The following is an 18850-nucleotide window of genomic DNA, read 5'->3' on the forward strand; positions in this document are numbered from 1 at the left end:
TGTGACATTCAGTATCACCATGTCCAAGGACAGAGTACTACGGTCCTCAGGGTTGGGAGATCTCATCGTCTTTTGTGTATGTGCTAACAAATCTGCGTGATTCTGTCTCTAGGTGCAGACTGGACTTTGGGTGTTCATTTTCAAGCTCCTCATCCTCCGGTACTTAATGGATATAAATGGGAAAATGTGGTTTCGGAACCCGTGCCATTTATACATCATTGAAATCCTGGAAAGGACTCCAACGCTGCCCAAGAGGCCTTCAAGACGGGTGTGTATCACAGAGCCTTTTCATGTGTCTGTTCCAGCACTCCCCACTTCTCCTCAGTGAACCCACTGGCTGCCGTGTTAGTAAAGATAAATTAATCTTTTTTTTTTTTTTTTTTTTTTTTAAAGATTTTATTTATTTATTTGACAGAGAGAGAGCACAAGTAGGCAGAGCGGCAGGCAGAGGGAGAGGGAGAAGCAGGCTTCCCGCCGAGCAGGGAGCCCGATGCGGGGCTCGATCCCAGGACCCTGGGATCATGACCTGAGCTGAAGGCAGACGCTTAACGACTGAGCCACCCAGGCGCCCCAGTAAAGATAAATTAATCTTTACAGTTATTTTTTAATAATGTCTGGAATGAAAATACTCTTACTAGTTAGAAGTATCTTGAGTTTGATTTGTTCGATTTGGGATTGATGCTATTTGGGTGAAATGCCAGAGGTGCTCGGAACATGGTAAATCTGCTGGGCACAGTCTGTCCTTCTTAATGCCAGCTAAGATGGGAAAGAGGCTCTTGTCATATACACTTCTTAACAAAAGGAACCTTGTGCACACACGCACACAAACACGTGTGCTTAGTAGAGATTTTGTTTCAGGAAGTTGGGTGACAAGGACCTAACAGTGGAGCAGGTAGCTCCCATGATGCCTCAACATACAAGAGAGCAACCTGTGCACAAAGGAGTCCACAGAAATCAATTTATGGAAGTGGGTTCTTAAAAGGGTCCATCCAGTGTAGATCGCGTGGAGGATTAAAATGCAGAAGATTTTTTAGGAAGTGAAGTCATAACCATTTTATTTGTGTCTCCGCTTTCTAGAGTACACACACCCCCCACTTCAGTTTTCTCGATGTCTTCCCAAAAGTCACCTGCCGGCCTCCCAAAGAAGTGATAGACATGGAGCTGAATCCAAAAGAGAGCTACAGCGATCCAGGGATGGATCAGAGAGTGTTCTGCAGCGAGACTTTCCAGAGGCCTTACCAATATTTGAAACGGTTCCATGAGAAACAAAACCTAGACACGTTTCGGTACCAGGAAGGCTCCGTGGAAGGCACCCCTGGGGAATGCCTCCAGTATTTCCTAATTTACTGCGGGTTGATAAATCCGTCCTGGTCAGAGCTACGGAACTTTGCTGGGTTCCTGAATTATCAGCTTAGAGATTGTGAGGCTTCCCTCTTCTGTAACCCAGACGTGATTGGAGACACACTGCAAGGCTTCAAGAACTTTGTGGTCACCTTCATGATCTTCATGGCAAGAGATTTCGCCACACCGACACTTCATACATCCGATCAAAGCCCAGGGAGGCACACCGTCACCATGGACGGGGTCAGGGAAGAAGACCTAGCCCCTTTCACTCTCCGGAAGAGATGGGAGTCAGAGCCTCACCCATATGTGTTCTTCAATGGTGACCACACGTCCATGACCTTCATAGGCTTCCACATCCAGCCCAATGGGAGTGGCAGCCTTGACGCCGTCGATCTCTCCAGTGGGAGGGTGATCAAGAAAGACGTCATGGGAATGGAACTGTATCGGGGGCTGTTGCTTCAGAGGGTGCCCTTCAATGTTGACTTTGATAAGCTGCCCAGACATGAGAAACTTGTAAAGCTCTGCCTGGCATTGGGGATCCAGTGGCCCATGGACCCTGATGAAACTTACGAGCTCACAATGGACAATATGCTGAAGATCCTTGCCATTGAGATGCGGTTCCGGTGTGGGATCCCCGTCATCATCATGGGAGAGACTGGCTGCGGGAAAACCAGGCTCATTAAATTCCTCAGTGACCTGCGACGTGGGGGTACCAAAGCTGAAACCATGAAGCTGGTCAAGGTCCATGGAGGAACCACTGCAGAGATGATCTACTCCAAAGTCCGGGAGGCAGAGGAACTTGCTCTCTTCAACAAGGACCGACATCAGCTGGACACCATCTTGTTCTTCGATGAAGCCAACACGACGGAAGCCGTAAGTTGTATCAAGGAAGTGCTGTGCGATCGTACAGCGGGCGGCCGGCCCCTGGCCAGAGACTCGGGCCTGCATGTCATAGCGGCGTGCAACCCTTACCGGAAGCACTCCCAGGGCATGATCTGCCGTTTGGAGTCGGCCGGTTTGGGGTACAGGGTCAGTGCCGAGGACACGGCGGAGAGGCTCGGCTCCATCCCCCTGAGGCAGCTGGTGTACCGAGTGCACGCTCTGCCGCCCAGCCTGACCCCACTGGTGTGGGACTTCGGACAGCTGAGTGACGCCACCGAGAAGCTCTACATCCAGCAGATCGTGCAGAGGCTGGTGGACTCCATCGGTGTGGATGCAGACGAGACGCGCGTGGTCACAGACGTGCTTTCTGCCTCTCAGGGTTTCATGAGGACGACAGTAAACGAGTGCAGCTTTGTCAGCCTCAGGGACGTGGAGCGCTGTGTCAAAGTGTTCAAATGGTTTTACAGCCACAGTAGGATGCTCCTGTCAAAGTTGGATTCCTTTCTCCAGGAGTCCCACATCAGCAGAAACAACTTGGAGAGAGATCCTGTCCTCTGGTCCCTGGTGCTAGCCCTCGGGGTGTGCTATCACGCCTCTTTAGAACAGAAGGAGTCATACTGGAGAGACATTTGCAGGCTCTTTCCAGAACCATATAATGACAGCAAGGTTATTCTGGAGGAGATAACTCAAACACAGGGTCTTTTTCTAAATGGTGTGTCTTTAAGGAAAACCATTGCTAAGAACTCGGCTTTGAAGGAGAATGTCTTCATGATGGTTATCTGCATTGAGCTGAAGATTCCCCTCTTCCTGGTGGGGAAGCCCGGCAGCTCCAAATCTCTTGCCAAGACCATTGTGGCAGATGCCATGCAAGGCCCGGCAGCTCACTCGGACCTCTTCCGGAGCCTGAAGCAGGTCCATCTGGTATCATTCCAGTGCAGCCCACACTCTACCCCCCAAGGCATCATAAGCACCTTCAGACAGTGTGCCCGCTTCCAGCAGGGGAAGGACCTACAGCAGTACGTCTCTGTGGTGGTGTTGGATGAGGTTGGACTGGCAGAAGACTCGCCTAAAATGCCCCTGAAGGCTCTGCACCCACTGTTGGAATACGGATGCATTGAAGATGATCCTGCCCCCCACAAAAAGGTTGGCTTCATAGGCATTTCCAATTGGGCCCTGGACCCTGCCAAGATGAACCGGGGTATTTTTGTGTCACGCGGCAGTCCCAACAAGAAAGAGCTCATAGAGAGTGCTCAGGGGATTTGCTCTTCAGAGCCCCTAGTTCAGCAAAGAGTCCAAGGGTACCTTGCACCCTTTGCCAGAGCCTATGAAACAGTGTGTCAGAAGCAAGACAAGGAGTTCTTTGGGCTTCGTGACTACTATAGCCTCATCAAAATGGTCTTCGCCAAGGCAAAGGCTTCTAATAGAGAGCCCTCCCCACGAGATATTGCACAAGCTGTCCTTCGGAACTTCAGTGGCAAAGATGATATCCAGGCTCTGGACATTTTTACAGCCAATTTACCTGAGGTGAAGTGCTCAGAAGAAGTCAGCACCATGCAGCTGATCCAGCAGAACATGTACAGTGACCTTCAGAAGGTGTCAGGCAAGGAGCTGGATGACTCTGAGTCCCGCTACCTGCTTGTGCTGACCAGAAACTACTCAGCCCTGCAGGTCCTGCAGCAGACGTTCTTCAGGGAGCACCAGCAGCCAGAGATCATTTTCGGTTCCAGCTTTCCCAGGGACCAAGAGTACACCCAGGTCTGCAGAAATATCAACCGAGTGAAGATCTGCATGGAAACTGGCAAGATGGTGGTGCTGCTCAACCTACAGAGCCTCTACGAGAGCCTCTACGATGCGCTCAATCAGTACTACGTCTACCTCGGAGGCCAGAAGTACGTGGACCTTGGTCTGGGGACCCATCGGGTCAAATGTCGGGTTCACCCAGACTTCCGCTTGATAGTCATTGAAGAGAAAGACGTTGTCTACAAACATTTTCCCATCCCTCTCATTAACCGGCTGGAGAAACACTATCTGGATATCAACACCGTTTTGGAGAAATGGCAGAAAAATATCGTAGAAGAGCTCAAGAGCTGGGTGGAGAGATTTGTAGATGTGAAAGCAGAGCAGTTTGTAGCCAGACACAAATACAGCCCTTCTGAAGTCTTCGTGGGCTACCACCCGGACGCGTGTGCCTCTGTGGTGCTCCAGGTCAGTGAGAGGCGGGCTCGCAGCCCCTTGACCGAGGAGCTGTACCAGCAGGTGTCCGAGGAGGCCAAGCTGCTGCTCCTGGGTTGTTCCACGCCAGACGCGGTGGTTCGGCTGCGTGCCACCTCCCTGGGCCTGTCCGCCGCGCAGTCCCTGTCGCAAGAATACTACCACAGGCAGCAGCATGACTCCTTTGCAGACTTCCTCCAGGCTCAGCTTCGCACCGTGGATCTGGAACGCCGTGTCGTCTTCACAGAGGTGATAATAATTTTACCCTTGTCTTCCTTCATCTCAGAGGCCTTGCATCCCTCGTTTCAAGAATTCAGGATTCTTTCCAAGCCAGTGTTCAGAAGTCATAAATGGATATGTTGAGACTTTAGTTTCTCTCCACTAAGTGCGAGGAAACCCAGATATTCACCAAAATTCAATGAAAGCAAGTTTTGAGTGCCTGTTTCTGTGCAGAGCTCTGTGCTGATAGTAAAATTATATACAGTGTTCACTTCAGCAAATGAAGTGACACATTTGAGTACCGTGCTGAGGGCACCAAGGATATAGGAATGCATTGGCACAGTTCTTGGCCTTGGTCATCATGCGGTGTAAGACTTGTGAACGGATGCCATGGGCATCACACGACGGTGCTATCCGTAGGGGCAATAAGGAGCAATGCCCATGAGAGCTTGAGGTCAGAGGACCCTCAAGCAGATTGTGAAATGCGTCTGGGAAAGTATTATAGGCAGAGGTTCCTACTTGAGCAAAGGTGTCGAGGTGTGAAACAGTGCCGTCTCTGCCAGAAACCAGGAGCCGGTCGCCAGGCAGCGTGAAGCTCGAGGGTGCAAGGGCCAAGAGATGGGGGTGAGATGCCATTGGAGGGACTTCATGGAGGGTCTGATCAGCGGTGCTGACGAGCTGGGTCTGCCGTCAAGAGGGGAGGGATAGAGGAATGCATATTGAGGTGTGTCCCATTGCCTGGGAGAGGGAGGAGAAAGCCTGATAAGAAGACTTATCACAGAGAAATAGGGAGGGAGGCTGCTGTACCAGTTCAGTCAAAGTAGAGGAGCGGGTAGAGGGAACTGAGAAATAGTTAGGATGTGCATCGGCAGAGCTAATGACTTACTCCATTTGGGGGCTGTGGAAGACGAAGGGGTCTAGGGATGGTTTCCTGGATTCTTCCTTGGATGGCTGGAGGTTTGGTTAATTATAGTCCAGGAATGAGCCACAAATATTGGTGGTAAATTCCGTTTGGGACAGACTTTGATGCCCCTGTGGCATCCAGGCAGACACATCTGTCATGCAGTTGGATATAGGAATCAGAAGCTCAGTGGAAAGGCTAGCCTGGAGTTAGGGGCTCAGGAGCTATGATATCTGCACGCCCAAAAGGAGTATTTTTGGGTTACTCTGTGTGTGTGTGGGGGGGTGTGATCCAGTGTTACAGGAGAATTGGTCATAACTGTGGGGCGGAAGGAGCACTGTCCATTTGAACTCCATCTGGAAGTATGCAGAAGACCAGGAGGGAGGAATGGCATTTGTGTTGAGCCCTAAGGGATCATCAGAATTTCTAGGAGGGGCCAGGCAGGAAGAGACACTGGAGTCCGAGGAGATTTGAAGGCACCTGGGGACAGGATGAGTCTTCTCTCCGATACCTTTTGATTTCATAGGTTCTGTTTGCCTCAACACTGCCTCATTTTTTTAAAACTCCTCTGGGTTTGGATTCTTTTCTGTGTACCAAATGCACAGTGCATGCTGGGCCCATAGAAGATATTTGCTTAACATTCTCATGTTTCTAATCCCAGCAGACCTGCAACCTTCCTTGAATTCTAGCAAATAATTAGCATTTCCTGACTTTGCAGATCACCACTTTCTCCAGACTGCTGACCAGCCGTGACTGTGAAAGTTTGGAATCAGAAGTAATGGATGGAGCTCTGAGGCCCACGGTCCTGTCTCTGCAGCAGTTTGACACCAAGAGCTCATTCCTCAGAGAAGTCCAGTGAGGCTTCCCCCCTTCCCTCTGTGTCCCCTCCACCCCCAGTGCTGACCGCTCTGTGCTTTACGTGCATGACTTCAGGGACCACTGGTGCCGGCACCAGCCCTGGTTAGTGAACACCGAGGACACGTGACGGAGAAAGACGGTGTCCCATTCTCCTTGTGCCCCGTCTCTACTGCCTTCTGCATGGGCATCCTTCTCTTAGGGAAGCACTTACTGGAGTTTGTGTGCTCTCCACTCGCATAGAGAACCCTGCCAGAGTGATTCCACACCAATAAATTCCTTCATATTTCCCATCCCTCCAGGGAATTTTATCACCCATTGTTTAGGGCAGACAATTTCCTTTTTCTTTCAGAAACTGCTTAACTAACGTAGCCAGATGTAAAATCCTTATTATTCAAACAGATTTTGAAGATGGAGTCCGTAGTGCTCAGCTCATCGCTTCAGCTAAGTATGTTTTTGTTATTTTTCTCAGAAACTACCCAGAAAGCTCAAATTTTATTCAGGAGTTCCTAAAGAATTTCTTCCCTGAAAACAGTATGGTATTAGAATAAACAAAGAAATAAAAATAAAAGGACTCTTGCTTTTTGTTCCTCACAGATAAGGGGTTAGAGAAAAGGCTAAAACAAGGCAAAAATGGTAAAATGTCAAGAGGTGTAAATAATAGATTATTAGTAGGATATGAAACAATATCCTAGGAACGTATTGTCTGCAGACATGTCTTGGTAATTATTGGTGTTAAATTATACAATTTGAATATATTGCAAGTTCAAGAGCAATCAGTATGTAAAAGCTTTCATTTGTATTTATTGGACGTTTTTATAGTATTAGTAAATAGCAGAAGTTTGGTATTTTTAGAATTAACTGTTCTCTTATTAAGTTAGGGGAAAGATGATTTCTGGGCCTCTGAAGGCATTGGAAGCCATATTTCATAGCATGGTTGTGGGTTCACAGAATCCTGCTTCTCAGGATGGACAGTTCAGCTAGCCTTACCCATCGAGGGTTGTAGGACAGGGCTCCTGATCAATAAGGAGAGGGCACTTCGAAGCAGAGGGACACAGGAGTGGGGAAGAAAATGTACCTGTTGGGACAGAGCTTGCCTTCCTTCTTTCATGAGAGGAGACAGTGAGCATGAGGGTGTGAAATTTATCTCGGGGCACCTGGGGGGCTCAGTCGGTGAAGTGTCTGCCTTCGGCTCAGGTCATGATCTCGGGGTCCTGGGATCGAGCCCCGCATTGGGCTCCCTGCTCAGCGGGGAGCCTCCTTTTCCCTCCTCCACTCCCCCTGCTTGTGCTCAGTCTCTCTCTGTCAAATAAATAAAATCTTAAAAAAAGAAGAAATTTATCTAAAACTAAAAAGACACGAGATTGAACACGACCACTCATAGGACACCCTTCAGCCACTTCACGACTTTGGTTTTATTTATTTGCTTGTTTTCTTTGTTTTGTCTTTGCTTGTTTGTTTTAAAATAGGTATTCTGCCATAAATGAAATCAACAAGATGCGAGACAATAAGGATTGCATCTTGGTCTATTTTATCACAAAACTGTCCCGGATGGGAAGTGGAGCATCCTACGTGGGATTCCATGGAGGTAGGATGAAAATGTTAGTGAAAATGCTTATTTAGATCATGTCTGAGATCTTTCTAATTTGGTCCCATGGTGTACAAGTCTGGAATTAGAACATTGATGTTAATCTCAGCAATACTCGTTTCAGATTCAGTGAGCTTTCTTACCAGTGGTTACCGTGGGAAACACTCATGTCTGGACTTGCTGCTCCAGCGTACGGCATCCCCTTTATAGACCGGTAGATAAACGCTTGATTGGCCTCTCTGGGTCCTTGCCCCTCGTAACACGGACAACCCAGAGAAGATCCTGCCGGCTGGTCCTTTTACAGAAGCGCCAATACTTTCTTCCTGTTTCTGGAGGGAGGGAAATGCTCTCTTAAACCTCTTTCTCTCTCTTTTTCTTCTAAGAACTAAACCAACTAATATGTTAAGGAAATTGGTATTCTAGAAATTGGCAAATAACAGTTTAGAGAATGGGAGGCACGTCTGGCCAGTTTCCCACACTCTTCACTAACTGTGACGCAGCAAGTATAATACAAAATGTAAGAAAACTCAGAAACTTTCAGATACCCTTTACACAAAGGCAGTTCTCTTCATTCTTACGACCGATGTTCACGTTTTGGTCACTGGCGTAGACACAGAGCCAGGTGGTTTCTGCATGGATTCCAGGCTTTGGGCATCAGGGCACACGTCACTGAGCAGCAGTGTACTGAAACAGCTTGTGGCTGACAAGAGGACGCCAGGAAAGGCATGGGGAGACTCCAGGTGGCTTTTACTTCCCACAGGGCTGTGGCAGTCTGTGCACATTGACGATCTCCGGAAGTCCACGGTCATGGTTTCAGATGTGACTAAGTTGCAGGATGTGGCCATCAGCCAGCTCTTTAAGCCAGAAGAGAACCCTGAGTGTAAGTCGGGAGGAAGCCTTTGGGAATGTAGGTAGGACGGTAGGAGTGGCAGCCACGGGTGCAGAGGTGCAGGGAGGTGCACTGCTGTCCCGTGAGGGCCAGGCCGTGCCCTTGTCCCCATTGAGTCCTTGCACCTGCCCCGGTGGGGCACGAGTCCACGGGCACTGCCTGCTCCTTCCCAGGGCCAGTCACTGGTCAGGAGTCCCACATGGGAAAGCGGGTCTTCGTGGACGCAGCAGGCTGTGAAGTGGGGGTCTCTGCCACGTGTCACACCCTGGTCACCGGGGCTGCGTGTCAGCTGTGCACCCTGGACGGGAGGAAGGGTTGCCGCTGGTGGCCCGCACAGACGGGGCCGGTCAGGGGCCAGCCTACATGATCCGTGGCCTCTCCTGTGGGGCCTGCAGCGGGGGCGAGGGGCCGGGAGGCCTGTGGGGAGAGCCCACGTGCCACTCCTGTCCCCAGCAGCTTGCCTGTGCTTCTCTTGCAGCGGAGCCAGGACACGGGGCCGGAGACGGCCGGGAGGAGGCAGAGGAAACCCAGGCTGCAGGGTCAGGGGAGGCGGCAGAGGCGGGCTTGGGAACAGAAGGCTCTGAGTTGTTGGGCAGCGGATGCGCTGAGCGAGGCAGGAGTAATGTGAGTTCTGGCTCTTTCTCGTTCTTGGGCCTCCCGGAAGGCCAGGCTACCCTGGAGGTGGCCTCCCCCTCACCCCTGGAGTAGAAGCCCAAGACCAGGGCAGGGTTCCCCACGGTGGAGTCCCCCGGCAGTGGCCCTCAAAGGGACGGGGCGGGCTGCGGGGCCAGGAGGCCTTACTCTCCCCGCCATACACGTGCAGATCGTGGACACCACCAGCCTGCTGCAGAGCTGCGTACAGGGTGCCGTGGGCATGCTCAGGGACCAGGAGGGCCGCCCGCGCGGCATGCGGAGAGTGGAGATTCTTCTCGGCCTCTTGAATGAGGATGACACGGAGAAAGGTGCAGGGCCCCGGGGTCACACACAGGCGGGCGCCCCCTAACGAGTGCCCGTGGGACATGCCCAGGACTCGGCTCCTCTGCTCTTTTGCAGCCGCTTTCCTGAGGGTGTGCAAGGCGCGCCTCTGTGCTCTCCTCGAGCAGCAGGAGGAGAACGGCTTCTTCAACGTGAAGGCGTGGGTGTCGAGGGAAGCTTTGAATCAGGACGCTCTCCAGGAGGCAGGCACATTCAGGTACCGGGATGAAGGGCGCTGGTGGGGGGGCGAGATGTGGTGGCGGGGCAGGAGTGCCCCGGCCGTGGATGGCTCGGCCACCTGCTTCTTCCTAAAGCTCTGAGCGGTTCAGAGCAGTCACGTGTTTTCTCGGAAAGGTGCAGGATGGTCCGGGTGGTGGGTACATGGGGTTTGCTAGACTCTTCTCTACTTTTCTGCATGTTTACGTTCTGTCCTAACAACAACAGAAACGGAACACCTGTTCTTGCAGGATGTAAACATTGGCCCGCGTGTTCGTCCCACAGAGATAGCTGCTGTTGTAGGTTGTGGAGGAGGTGATAGGCAGGGAGGGAGGGAAAATGACTGTCCCAGGCCTGCAGCTTGGTTGAAGTTACGTGATAACCACCGACATCAGACTCGGGAGTGTTCATTCATCGGCCATGGTCCTTTTTCTGTAAAACCCTGACCGTTTTTTCAGGACTAAGTGAAGACAATCCGTGTCATGGAGGGAGGCAGGATGCTGTGGGTTCCCCAAGGAAGATTCGGCCTCCCCTCGTCCGCAGAGTCCTCGTGGGCTTGTGACAGTCACTCTGCCCCTGGTTTCCTCACTTCTGAGAGAACGTTCAGCTCACCTGAAGCCCCTCCCATCCGGTCTTCCCAGCTGTGATCCGTGTGGCTTCGGGGACACTGCCTTTGTGTGATGGGCAGGAGAGAAATGTGGGAGCCCAGAGTTGAGGGGAAGGTGTGAGCTTGTCGGTGTTGGTTTCTGCTGTGGGGGGATTTCTGCGTCAGTTTTCTTCTCTAGTTACCCTTAATGTCTTTCCTACTTTCACTTTCTGAGTGAGGAATTTTAGAAGATCAGATCCAAATCTAGATTGTTTCCTTGGTCATTCCTCACAGATATTACTAAATACTTAATTTCACATCAGTACTCCTTAAAATCTGCATTTTTGGTGCCTCTCCAGCCACCGGACTTCCCACACTTGCCAGGTGTTCCGAGTGGCACGTGGCCCCACTTCTGTCTGCTCTGCCGGGGGCTGTGGCTTCGGGGCTGGCCCCCCTTAGCTGCCCCAGTGCTCTCTGAACACACCTTCGTGGAGTGGTCAGGGCCACACCTGTAGGTCCCCTGTGTCAGCTGTCAGGCGGGCTCTGAAGCCTGCTAGCCCACTCTCACAATCTCGACATCTGTCTCTGTTTACCATCCACGTACTTGGGACCCAAGTCATTTGCCCCCTAGGGATTAAAATCCAAGGCGTGATAGTCCTGGTTGTTCCTAACGTCCGAGGTCTGTATGCCTGTCCAGGTACGCCTTCCTGGGTGCCCTGCAGCCGGCCTTCTGTACTTCCCCGATGTGGGCGCTCTCTCCTTCAGTCAAGTGCTCTCTTGATTGTTAGCATGCTTTGTTTCCTCAGTAGACGCTTGTGAATTCTCGCCAGGTCCCTGCACACCACATACTTTAAGAAGGAAATCATCTTTCTTTCTTCTTTTCAAAATGGAGCCTGAATTGGTCTCCCTGACTAGCTGGTAGTAGATGTGTTACACTGTGTTACAGAGTTTATGATTATGTATAAACTTCGTGGTAACAGCGAAGGACAGCATAGTTCATAGAAGCAGTGAAATGTTCCTCTGGATATGTGAACACTCAGATCCAGCGTACACAACCGTCAACAGGAGCTACCTTCTAGAGAGACAGGTGCTTTCCTGTTTCGCTTGACCTGGAACACATTTATTTTGCCTTGTGCTTTATTATATTCTTTGCACAACTGTTTTTTGTTTTTTTTTTTTCCTTAGAGTAACATTTATTTTTTCCCCAAATGCCACATGGTCCCTCTTTCTTTATAGAGTCTGGACAACTTGCTGTGGGAAATTAGCTATATAACAGAATTCAACAAATGCTGCTTGGCCTTTTCAGGGAACCAATGACCATATTTTCCATGTAGAATTAAGGTCCGTTCCAGTCCTGCCTCCAATCTTAGAAGTTTCTATCTGTGAATTTTTCTTCGAGTACTTAAAAACAATGGCAGTTAGCGTTTACTGCTGTAGCCATAGTGTGGAATCGGTAGACCAGACCTGCTGTTCCAGCCCAGAAGGAGCCAAACGTCAAAAGGAGGCGGGACTTCCACGGCAGCGTGTGCTGGTCGAGCTGGAATGAGATCTCCTCTTCCTGCGCTGTAGGCAGACCCTCTGGAAGCGGGTCCAGGGTGTGGTGACCCCTCTCCTGGCGAGCATGGTATCTGTCCTGGACAGAGACAGCAACCTCGAGCTACTGATCAGGCCAGACTCTCCATCCTGGACAAGAGATCTTTGGATGTTTATTTTCCGGGACATGAAGCTTCTGAACATTCCTCTGGTGACAAACGATACGAGGTAAATAGGAGAGTTTCTTTTTGTGGGAAGGGGAAAAAATTGTAATGCAGCAGAAGTCTTCATGTGCTCTTCCAAGTAATTGATGAAGCCTAGGTTTCAATTTTGGAATCACATTTATTTTATTTTTTATTTTTTTAAGATTTTATTTTTAAGTACTCTCTACACGCAGCATGGGGCTCGAACTCACAACCCCGAGATCAGGTGTCGCACGCTCCACCAATGGAGCCAGCCAGGCGCCCCTGCATCACATATATTTTAAACGCTGCGTCCTTCTGCAGCCTGAGGGTGATGGCATTACAGTAACAAATGGGAGTTCTGGGAGGTTCTGAGAAATCCTGGTCTCATTCCCCTTCCTCATTCCCCTGCTTCCGGAGCACCCGTCACAGGTAGAATTGCCAGCTTCAGCTTCGTCTACACTGGCGAGGCTGTGCTTCAGAGAGCTGTTTGATCTGTGGGGCTCTGTCTGTTCCTCACTCCGCAGCACGACCCACACGGCCCACCCTGGGCCTGCTCTTGCGCAACTCACTCTCAGCAGGCCTCCCAAAAGCTTCCTCTTGGATTTCAGGGGCTTCAATTTTGGAGTATGGGTGAATAAAGAGTATAGAGGTAACTGGGATTCTGAATCTCCAGTGGAAACACTTACTCAGAAGACAAGGCACCGTTGACCGTGAGGGAAAGGGTTGCTTCAGACAAGCCGTGTTCTATATGCGTAGGTGGAGGGTGAGGGTAGGTCCAGACACCGCAAGACCCGGTTCTGGCCCAGACGTTGGGCAGCCTGCTTGACTCTTCCCAGCCTTGGTTCGTTTCTGTTTGTCTGTGAGACAGAGATGATCTGTGGACATCCTGGATTCCTTTGTAATAGAAGCCCTGAGCTGTGAAATGGGCCAGCAGGCTGCCTCTGAAGCCTTTTAAGCACCTGTGTTGTTGAGCATGGAGAGGAACTGGCATCAGTGTGGGTCTCCTGCCTCGAGCAATCTCTCACTGATCCTGTCCTTTGTCCTCCTTTGCCTGACTGCAGACCTAAAAGTGAGATGCCCTACATCACGGTGCAGAACTACATGAGCCCTCCCGAGGACGTGTCTAGTGACGTCCCATTTAGCTGGAGAATCAAGGACTATCTGGAGGAACTGTGGGTCCAGGCTCAGTACATCACTGGAGCTGAAGGTGAGCCCAGGGATGTGGTGAAACAGGACATGTCCTGACTCGCCGTCATAAGTGGGTCATTGCCATTCGGAGGCTTCTGGACAGCTAGGGCACCAGCACTCAGGAGATGTCCCTAAGTGAGCCTTTCCCAACAGTGACCACAGAGTGGAATAGCTTCCTCCAAACTGAGCAGTCAGTGTCCTGAACCACGAGGCTCCTTGTTCTGCCGTCACAGGCCAGACAGGCTGGCCATAGGCCATAGGCATCCCCGGAAATCCGGGGTAGTGCATGCTTTTTTGCAAAAGTCATCTTTCATACGTGAGATAGTCTTTTCAAAGTTTACTTATGGTATTACCTTTGAAAAAAAACAGGTCAAGGGGCGCCTGGGTGGCTCAGTCTGTTAAGCGTCTGCCTCCTTCAGCTCAGGTCATGATCTCAGGGTCCTGGGATAGAGCCCCGCATCGGGCTCCCTGCTCCGCGGGGCGTCTGCTTCTTTCTCTCTCTCTCTCTCTCTCTCTCCCCCTTCCCCCCCCCGCCCCTCTCCACTGCTCATTCTCTCTCTCTCATTCTCTCTCAGATACATAAGTAAAAATCTTTAAAAAAAAAACAAAAGGTCAAAATACCTGACCATCTTACTTCTGTGGGTACACATTCTGCAACTTTCTCTGAACAAACTGAAGCAGTCTCTATCCTGAGGAAGGAGTGTTTCTTTTTTTCAAGGCCGTACCCTAACTGACCCTGCTTTCCTGTGACAGCAGGTGACTTAGGGGCCTGCACTCGTCCACTAGAGGCAGAGCTTTCTGGTTTAAGCGGCACGTGACCCCAGCCCCTGAAGAGCAGCCCACTCATTCCTGGCCCACTTGGGCCCTGGGGTTCCTGAAGCACATTATGTTGCTAGCCATAGAGCCTGGTCTGTCTCAGGTCGTTTCATCCCTTGGGGGCCAGCTAGGCTGTTGGTGACAAATCTAACATCTGTTCTGCCTTTGTTTCTGTTACTCCACTGGAAAAACATCTCAAATGTCTAGAAAGGACCATTAAATCCTGCAGCTCGCTCCCCTTTGCCAAGAGCCGCTGTTCAGCGGAGCCTTATCCGCGGTTACTGCTTGCAGAGCTGCCCTTCCCCAGGAGATGCGAGGTGTTCTGAATGCAGGGCAAGAGTTACGCCTCACGTTCTCCCTCCATACCCTCCACTGCTCTCCTCTGCAGGAGTGTCGAAGAAGTTAGTGGAAATCTTTCGGCAGACCCCCCTGGGCAGGTTTCTTGCTCAGCTCAGTGTAGAATGGCAACGAGAACTGTTTATGTGCTACATTAAGGACTTTCTCCTCTTGACGATGAGAGTGTCCACGTGGGAAGAACTGAAGGTAAGTGCTGGGTCTGGGGCGGGGTGATGCTGGCGTCACATGGACGCGTGCAAGCCATTCTTCCACTGCTGAGTGTGTGACCCTCAGCCCCCACCTGGGGCCCCCAAACCATGGGCTTTTCATTAACACGAGGAAGACCTCCAATTTCCCTGTAACACCTTCTTTTTAAATGTGGAGTTTCTCTTGAAGAAAATTAGGTGAATATTTAACTGATCATTACAGACAATAACGGTAACTGAAATTTTAGTGGACATTATGATACTTCCGATGACCGAAGGATTTCAAACTTAAGTACATAAAAAAAGAAAGTGACAAATTTGAGGAGAATATATTTACAACCAGTATGATTAAGGGTTAATAAAATATTCTTAGGAATTTAGGGGCGCCTGGCTGGCTCCGTCAGTGGAGTGTGTGACTCTTGATCTCAGGGTTGTGAGTTCGAGTCCCATGTTGGGTGTACAGATTACTTAAAAATATAGAATAAAATTGGGGGCCTGAATGGCTCAGTAGGTTAAGCCTCTGACTCTTGATCTCAGCTTAGGTCTTGATCTCAGGGTCCTGAGTTCAAGCCCCACGCTGGGCTCCACACAGGGCATGCAGCCTACTTAAAAAAATAAAGTGCAATAAAACATCCTTAGGAATCAATAAGAAAGTCTCCTTGGGGCACCTGGGTGGCTCAGTCAGTTAAGCATCTGCCTTTGGCTCAGGTCATGATCCCAGAGTCCCCAGAGGGAGAGCCGGAGGGGCCGAGGGAAACGGAGAGAATCCTGAGTAGACTCACCACTGAGCCTGGAGCCCAACACAGATTTTGATCTCATGACCCTGAGATCACAACCTGAGCTAAAATCAGGAGTCGGATGCTTAACCCACTGAGCCACCCAGGTGCCTCAGAGAGTCTTCTAATTTTAAAAAATAGTTGGAAGTTATATAAACTAAGAATTAAATTTTATACAGAGATCTAGAAACATTAGAAAAACTAGCTAGCCTCACTGTTAAGTCAACAGAACATGAGTGGTTTTTAGATACTGCTTTCACTTGCCCACGTAGCAGGACTGGTTTGTGACAAGGCCAGAGACTCCTCCATTGCTGGGAATCAGCCAGTGCTCCTGGAAAAGCCTGAAGGCAGGGATTGGGAACCTAACAAAATCTGAACCGGAGTTTTTGTCCCGAGAGCATGATCAGATGTGGGCACACGTTTTACCCACGGGAATGTTCTTTCTAGCTTTGTTTCTTAAAACGAAAAAATAGAAACAATTTAATTGTCCATCATAAAAGGTGAGGCAAATTAAGTTACAGCCATTTGATTGGTGAATGGTTATTGTAATTGGTGCACACATTAACAATGGTGTTCTTCAAGTGTATTTAATGACGGAAGTGTTCATAATGGATATTAAGTGGGGGAAAATCAGGAGTACACCGTGGTTGTAATTTGAGGACAAAACGGAGGCAGAATATGGATATAAAATGCCTAGAAGGGGTGACACCAGAAAGTACCCAGGGACAGTAACAGTGTGCGTGGTTTTTAATGTTCTCTTTTGTCATTTCTGAGCAGTTCAAATTTTCCACTGTGAAAACGTATTTTTTCTTTGTATTTTACAGACGTACGATAAAAGCTTGTTTCTCATCTCAGGTTTTGCAGGTGGCACTGGGGTCCTGCATTAATCAAGTGCAGGCAGGGAAGCCGGAGGAATATGTCTCCTTACCGTGGGTGCACCTCGCTTATCAGCACTTCAGGGGCCGGCTGCAGAACTTGTCCAGAATCTTGACTGTCTACCCCCAGATTCTACAAGTGCTATTTTACAACATAACAGAAGGCCCATGGAACACCAGATTGGACGGACATGAGCTGGTATGGCCTCTCGTGGAGACAGTTTGTGCTCAGAGTCAGGGCTTGGCCTTCCTGGAGCGGGGGGGTGGGGGGGGTTTGCTTCCAGGGCTGCCCGGGATGGGAAAGCCCGGGAGCCGTGTTCTGCACGGGAGACTGCTTCCCGGGGCAGGTGGGCCTGAGTAAGGCAGAGATGCGAGGAGCACATCTGACTCATGCCTTCTATGGCCCAGGACGAGAAAAGTTGAGGCTCAAGCCTGGAGCACAAGAACACACTGGGTCACAGCCTGGACCTCTGGACTTAGCACGTAGAGCAGCGAGAAGGGGTGAGGGTGCTGTTTCATCAGGTGCTTGTTCTCCGTCCCCCAGACCCTGGATGCACTGGCAGCAGTGGCCTGCACGGAGGTGCTGACGAGGGACATCCTGCAGCCCAGCCCTCAGGTGTGGCTGCAGATGGTGAAGAATCTGTCCATGCCGCTGGAGCTCCTGGGCTCTGACGGGTACCTGCCAAGCTGCGGGAGGGTGGCCAGAGATGTCATCAGGGAAGTCAGGTGAGACCGGCAGCCCGGCCCGCACCCATCCCTTCCCCATGTGCTCACCTGCGGCTGGCCGGGTCCCAGGCATGTGGGGTTCTCTTGCCCTGGAAAAGGGTCCTTTCCTCACTCACATCCCATCACATCTGCTGAACCTTCTTCTGTGCCAGGCAGCATGCTGAGGCTGGAGACACAGAGAGGGAAACCGCATTCAGGGAGTGCTTGGGGTGTAGGCGGGACAGAAGGGAGCGGGTGCTTGGGGTCCCGTGGGAGAAATGCTGGCAGAAGGGAGCAGTGGGAAGGGGCCCCAGGCAGGACAGTGGGCACCAGCAGGGCAGAGGAGAGGTGACGAGCAGTTAGGCTAGGCGTCCCGTGCTGGCCGTCCAGAGCCAGGCAGTACTCAGGCGGCACAGGCTGCGTGTAGGACATGGCCCCCTGGTCCCCTCTGCTCTGCAAGTCTCAGGGAGGCCGTGGGGGACACGGAGGTGGCTGGGAGGTGGCTGGGGGTTGGGAGCACACAGTCTTCCGTCTGCCTTCACCCCACCCCTTTCTCGGATCCTGCCCTGCCCCCTCCGCCTGGCGTCTCAGACGCTATTGTCCGAGCTCAGGGAGTGACAGCCCTCTCTCACAGAACCCATTGGAACCGCATTTTCCCCGTGGCCCTTTTTGTGGAACACGTGCTCCTGGGGGTTGAGAGCCAGATTCCTGAGCTGCAGGCTCTGGTGACTGAGTACGTCTTCCTGCTGAACAAGGTGAGTGCTTGGGCCGGGCTGGCTGAGCCAGCAGCACCCGCGGGCCTCCTCCTAGGGTGCAGGGCCCTGAGGCGTCATCGGACATTTATCTGTGGGGCGCTACATCCCCTTCCAGCTGAGAGTTGCATCTGGAAGTGCAGAGGAGCGTGATTTTATCACACCGGCCATGACATCCGCCATGTGCAGGTGTTTGTCTACCTCTCGTGAGCGCCAGTCAGGGTTCCCCAGCAGGAATGGAAGCGACTCAGGCTGAGGCAGGGAAGATGCTCTGGAACCCGGGGGACGGCTCCACCCAGGCCTCCAGTGGCCTCAGACTTGCCCAGCCCAGCAGTGTGGTCCCTGGGGAGGCCAGGTTTGCACGAGAGTGCCACTGGGCTATCGGCTTCTAAGCAGGGGCTGTGGTGGACCAAGGAAACAGGAAACCCTGGGACCTCTGCTACTTGACACCCTTCATAAAGTTAGCAACGCACAGGACAGTGCCCCTGCAGGAAAAGCCACCATCTCTGTGCCCTCGCACTCAGCAACAATGGCCACTCAGCCAAAGATGGCTTCTGCCTCGGTTACCCCTGGAGCCTCGCACGAGTGCATCTAACAGCTTTAGCTGTCCAGGCTCTGACGTGCAGGGGGCACGCTCTGAGGAGGCTGACATGGACACCAGGAGCCAGTCTCCTTCTCAGTGACCAGAGTATCAGTGGCAGAAACAAAATGTTAGGCCTTCTCTCACATGACCGTGTGAGCCTAAGCAGTCCGGGGCAGCGGACGGCTCCCCCCCATCAGGTGCCCCAGCTCCTCTGAGTTGTCCCTTTGTT

General features: G+C 51.3%; 1 protein-coding gene across 5 annotated transcripts in view; it reads left to right on the forward strand.

Annotated features, from left to right (window-relative positions):
* The window catches only part of RNF213 (ring finger protein 213), a 102512-nt gene that overhangs the window by 53048 nt on the left and 30614 nt on the right, over window positions 1–18850 (forward strand). For all 5 annotated transcript variants that reach the window (XR_013445270.1, XM_078066230.1, XM_078066232.1 and 2 more), the window contains exons 27-41: window positions 113–268; window positions 1078–4686; window positions 6276–6412; window positions 6765–6860; window positions 7882–8000; window positions 8761–8880; window positions 9368–9513; window positions 9713–9851; window positions 9943–10081; window positions 12236–12427; window positions 13446–13591; window positions 14777–14931; window positions 16562–16780; window positions 17126–17307; window positions 17921–18041. Coding sequence is in view for 4 of the 5 variants with exons in the window: in XM_078066230.1 (XP_077922356.1) it covers window positions 113–268; window positions 1078–4686; window positions 6276–6412; window positions 6765–6860; window positions 7882–8000; window positions 8761–8880; window positions 9368–9513; window positions 9713–9851; window positions 9943–10081; window positions 12236–12427; window positions 13446–13591; window positions 14777–14931; window positions 16562–16780; window positions 17126–17307; window positions 17921–18041 (5676 nt within the window). In the remaining variant the exon portion in view is untranslated. The remainder of the gene's footprint in view (window positions 1–112; window positions 269–1077; window positions 4687–6275; window positions 6413–6764; window positions 6861–7881; window positions 8001–8760; window positions 8881–9367; window positions 9514–9712; window positions 9852–9942; window positions 10082–12235; window positions 12428–13445; window positions 13592–14776; window positions 14932–16561; window positions 16781–17125; window positions 17308–17920; window positions 18042–18850) is intronic.

This window comes from Halichoerus grypus, chromosome 2, assembly GCF_964656455.1.
Source record: "Halichoerus grypus chromosome 2, mHalGry1.hap1.1, whole genome shotgun sequence".
Taxonomy (NCBI): Eukaryota; Metazoa; Chordata; class Mammalia; order Carnivora; family Phocidae; genus Halichoerus; species Halichoerus grypus.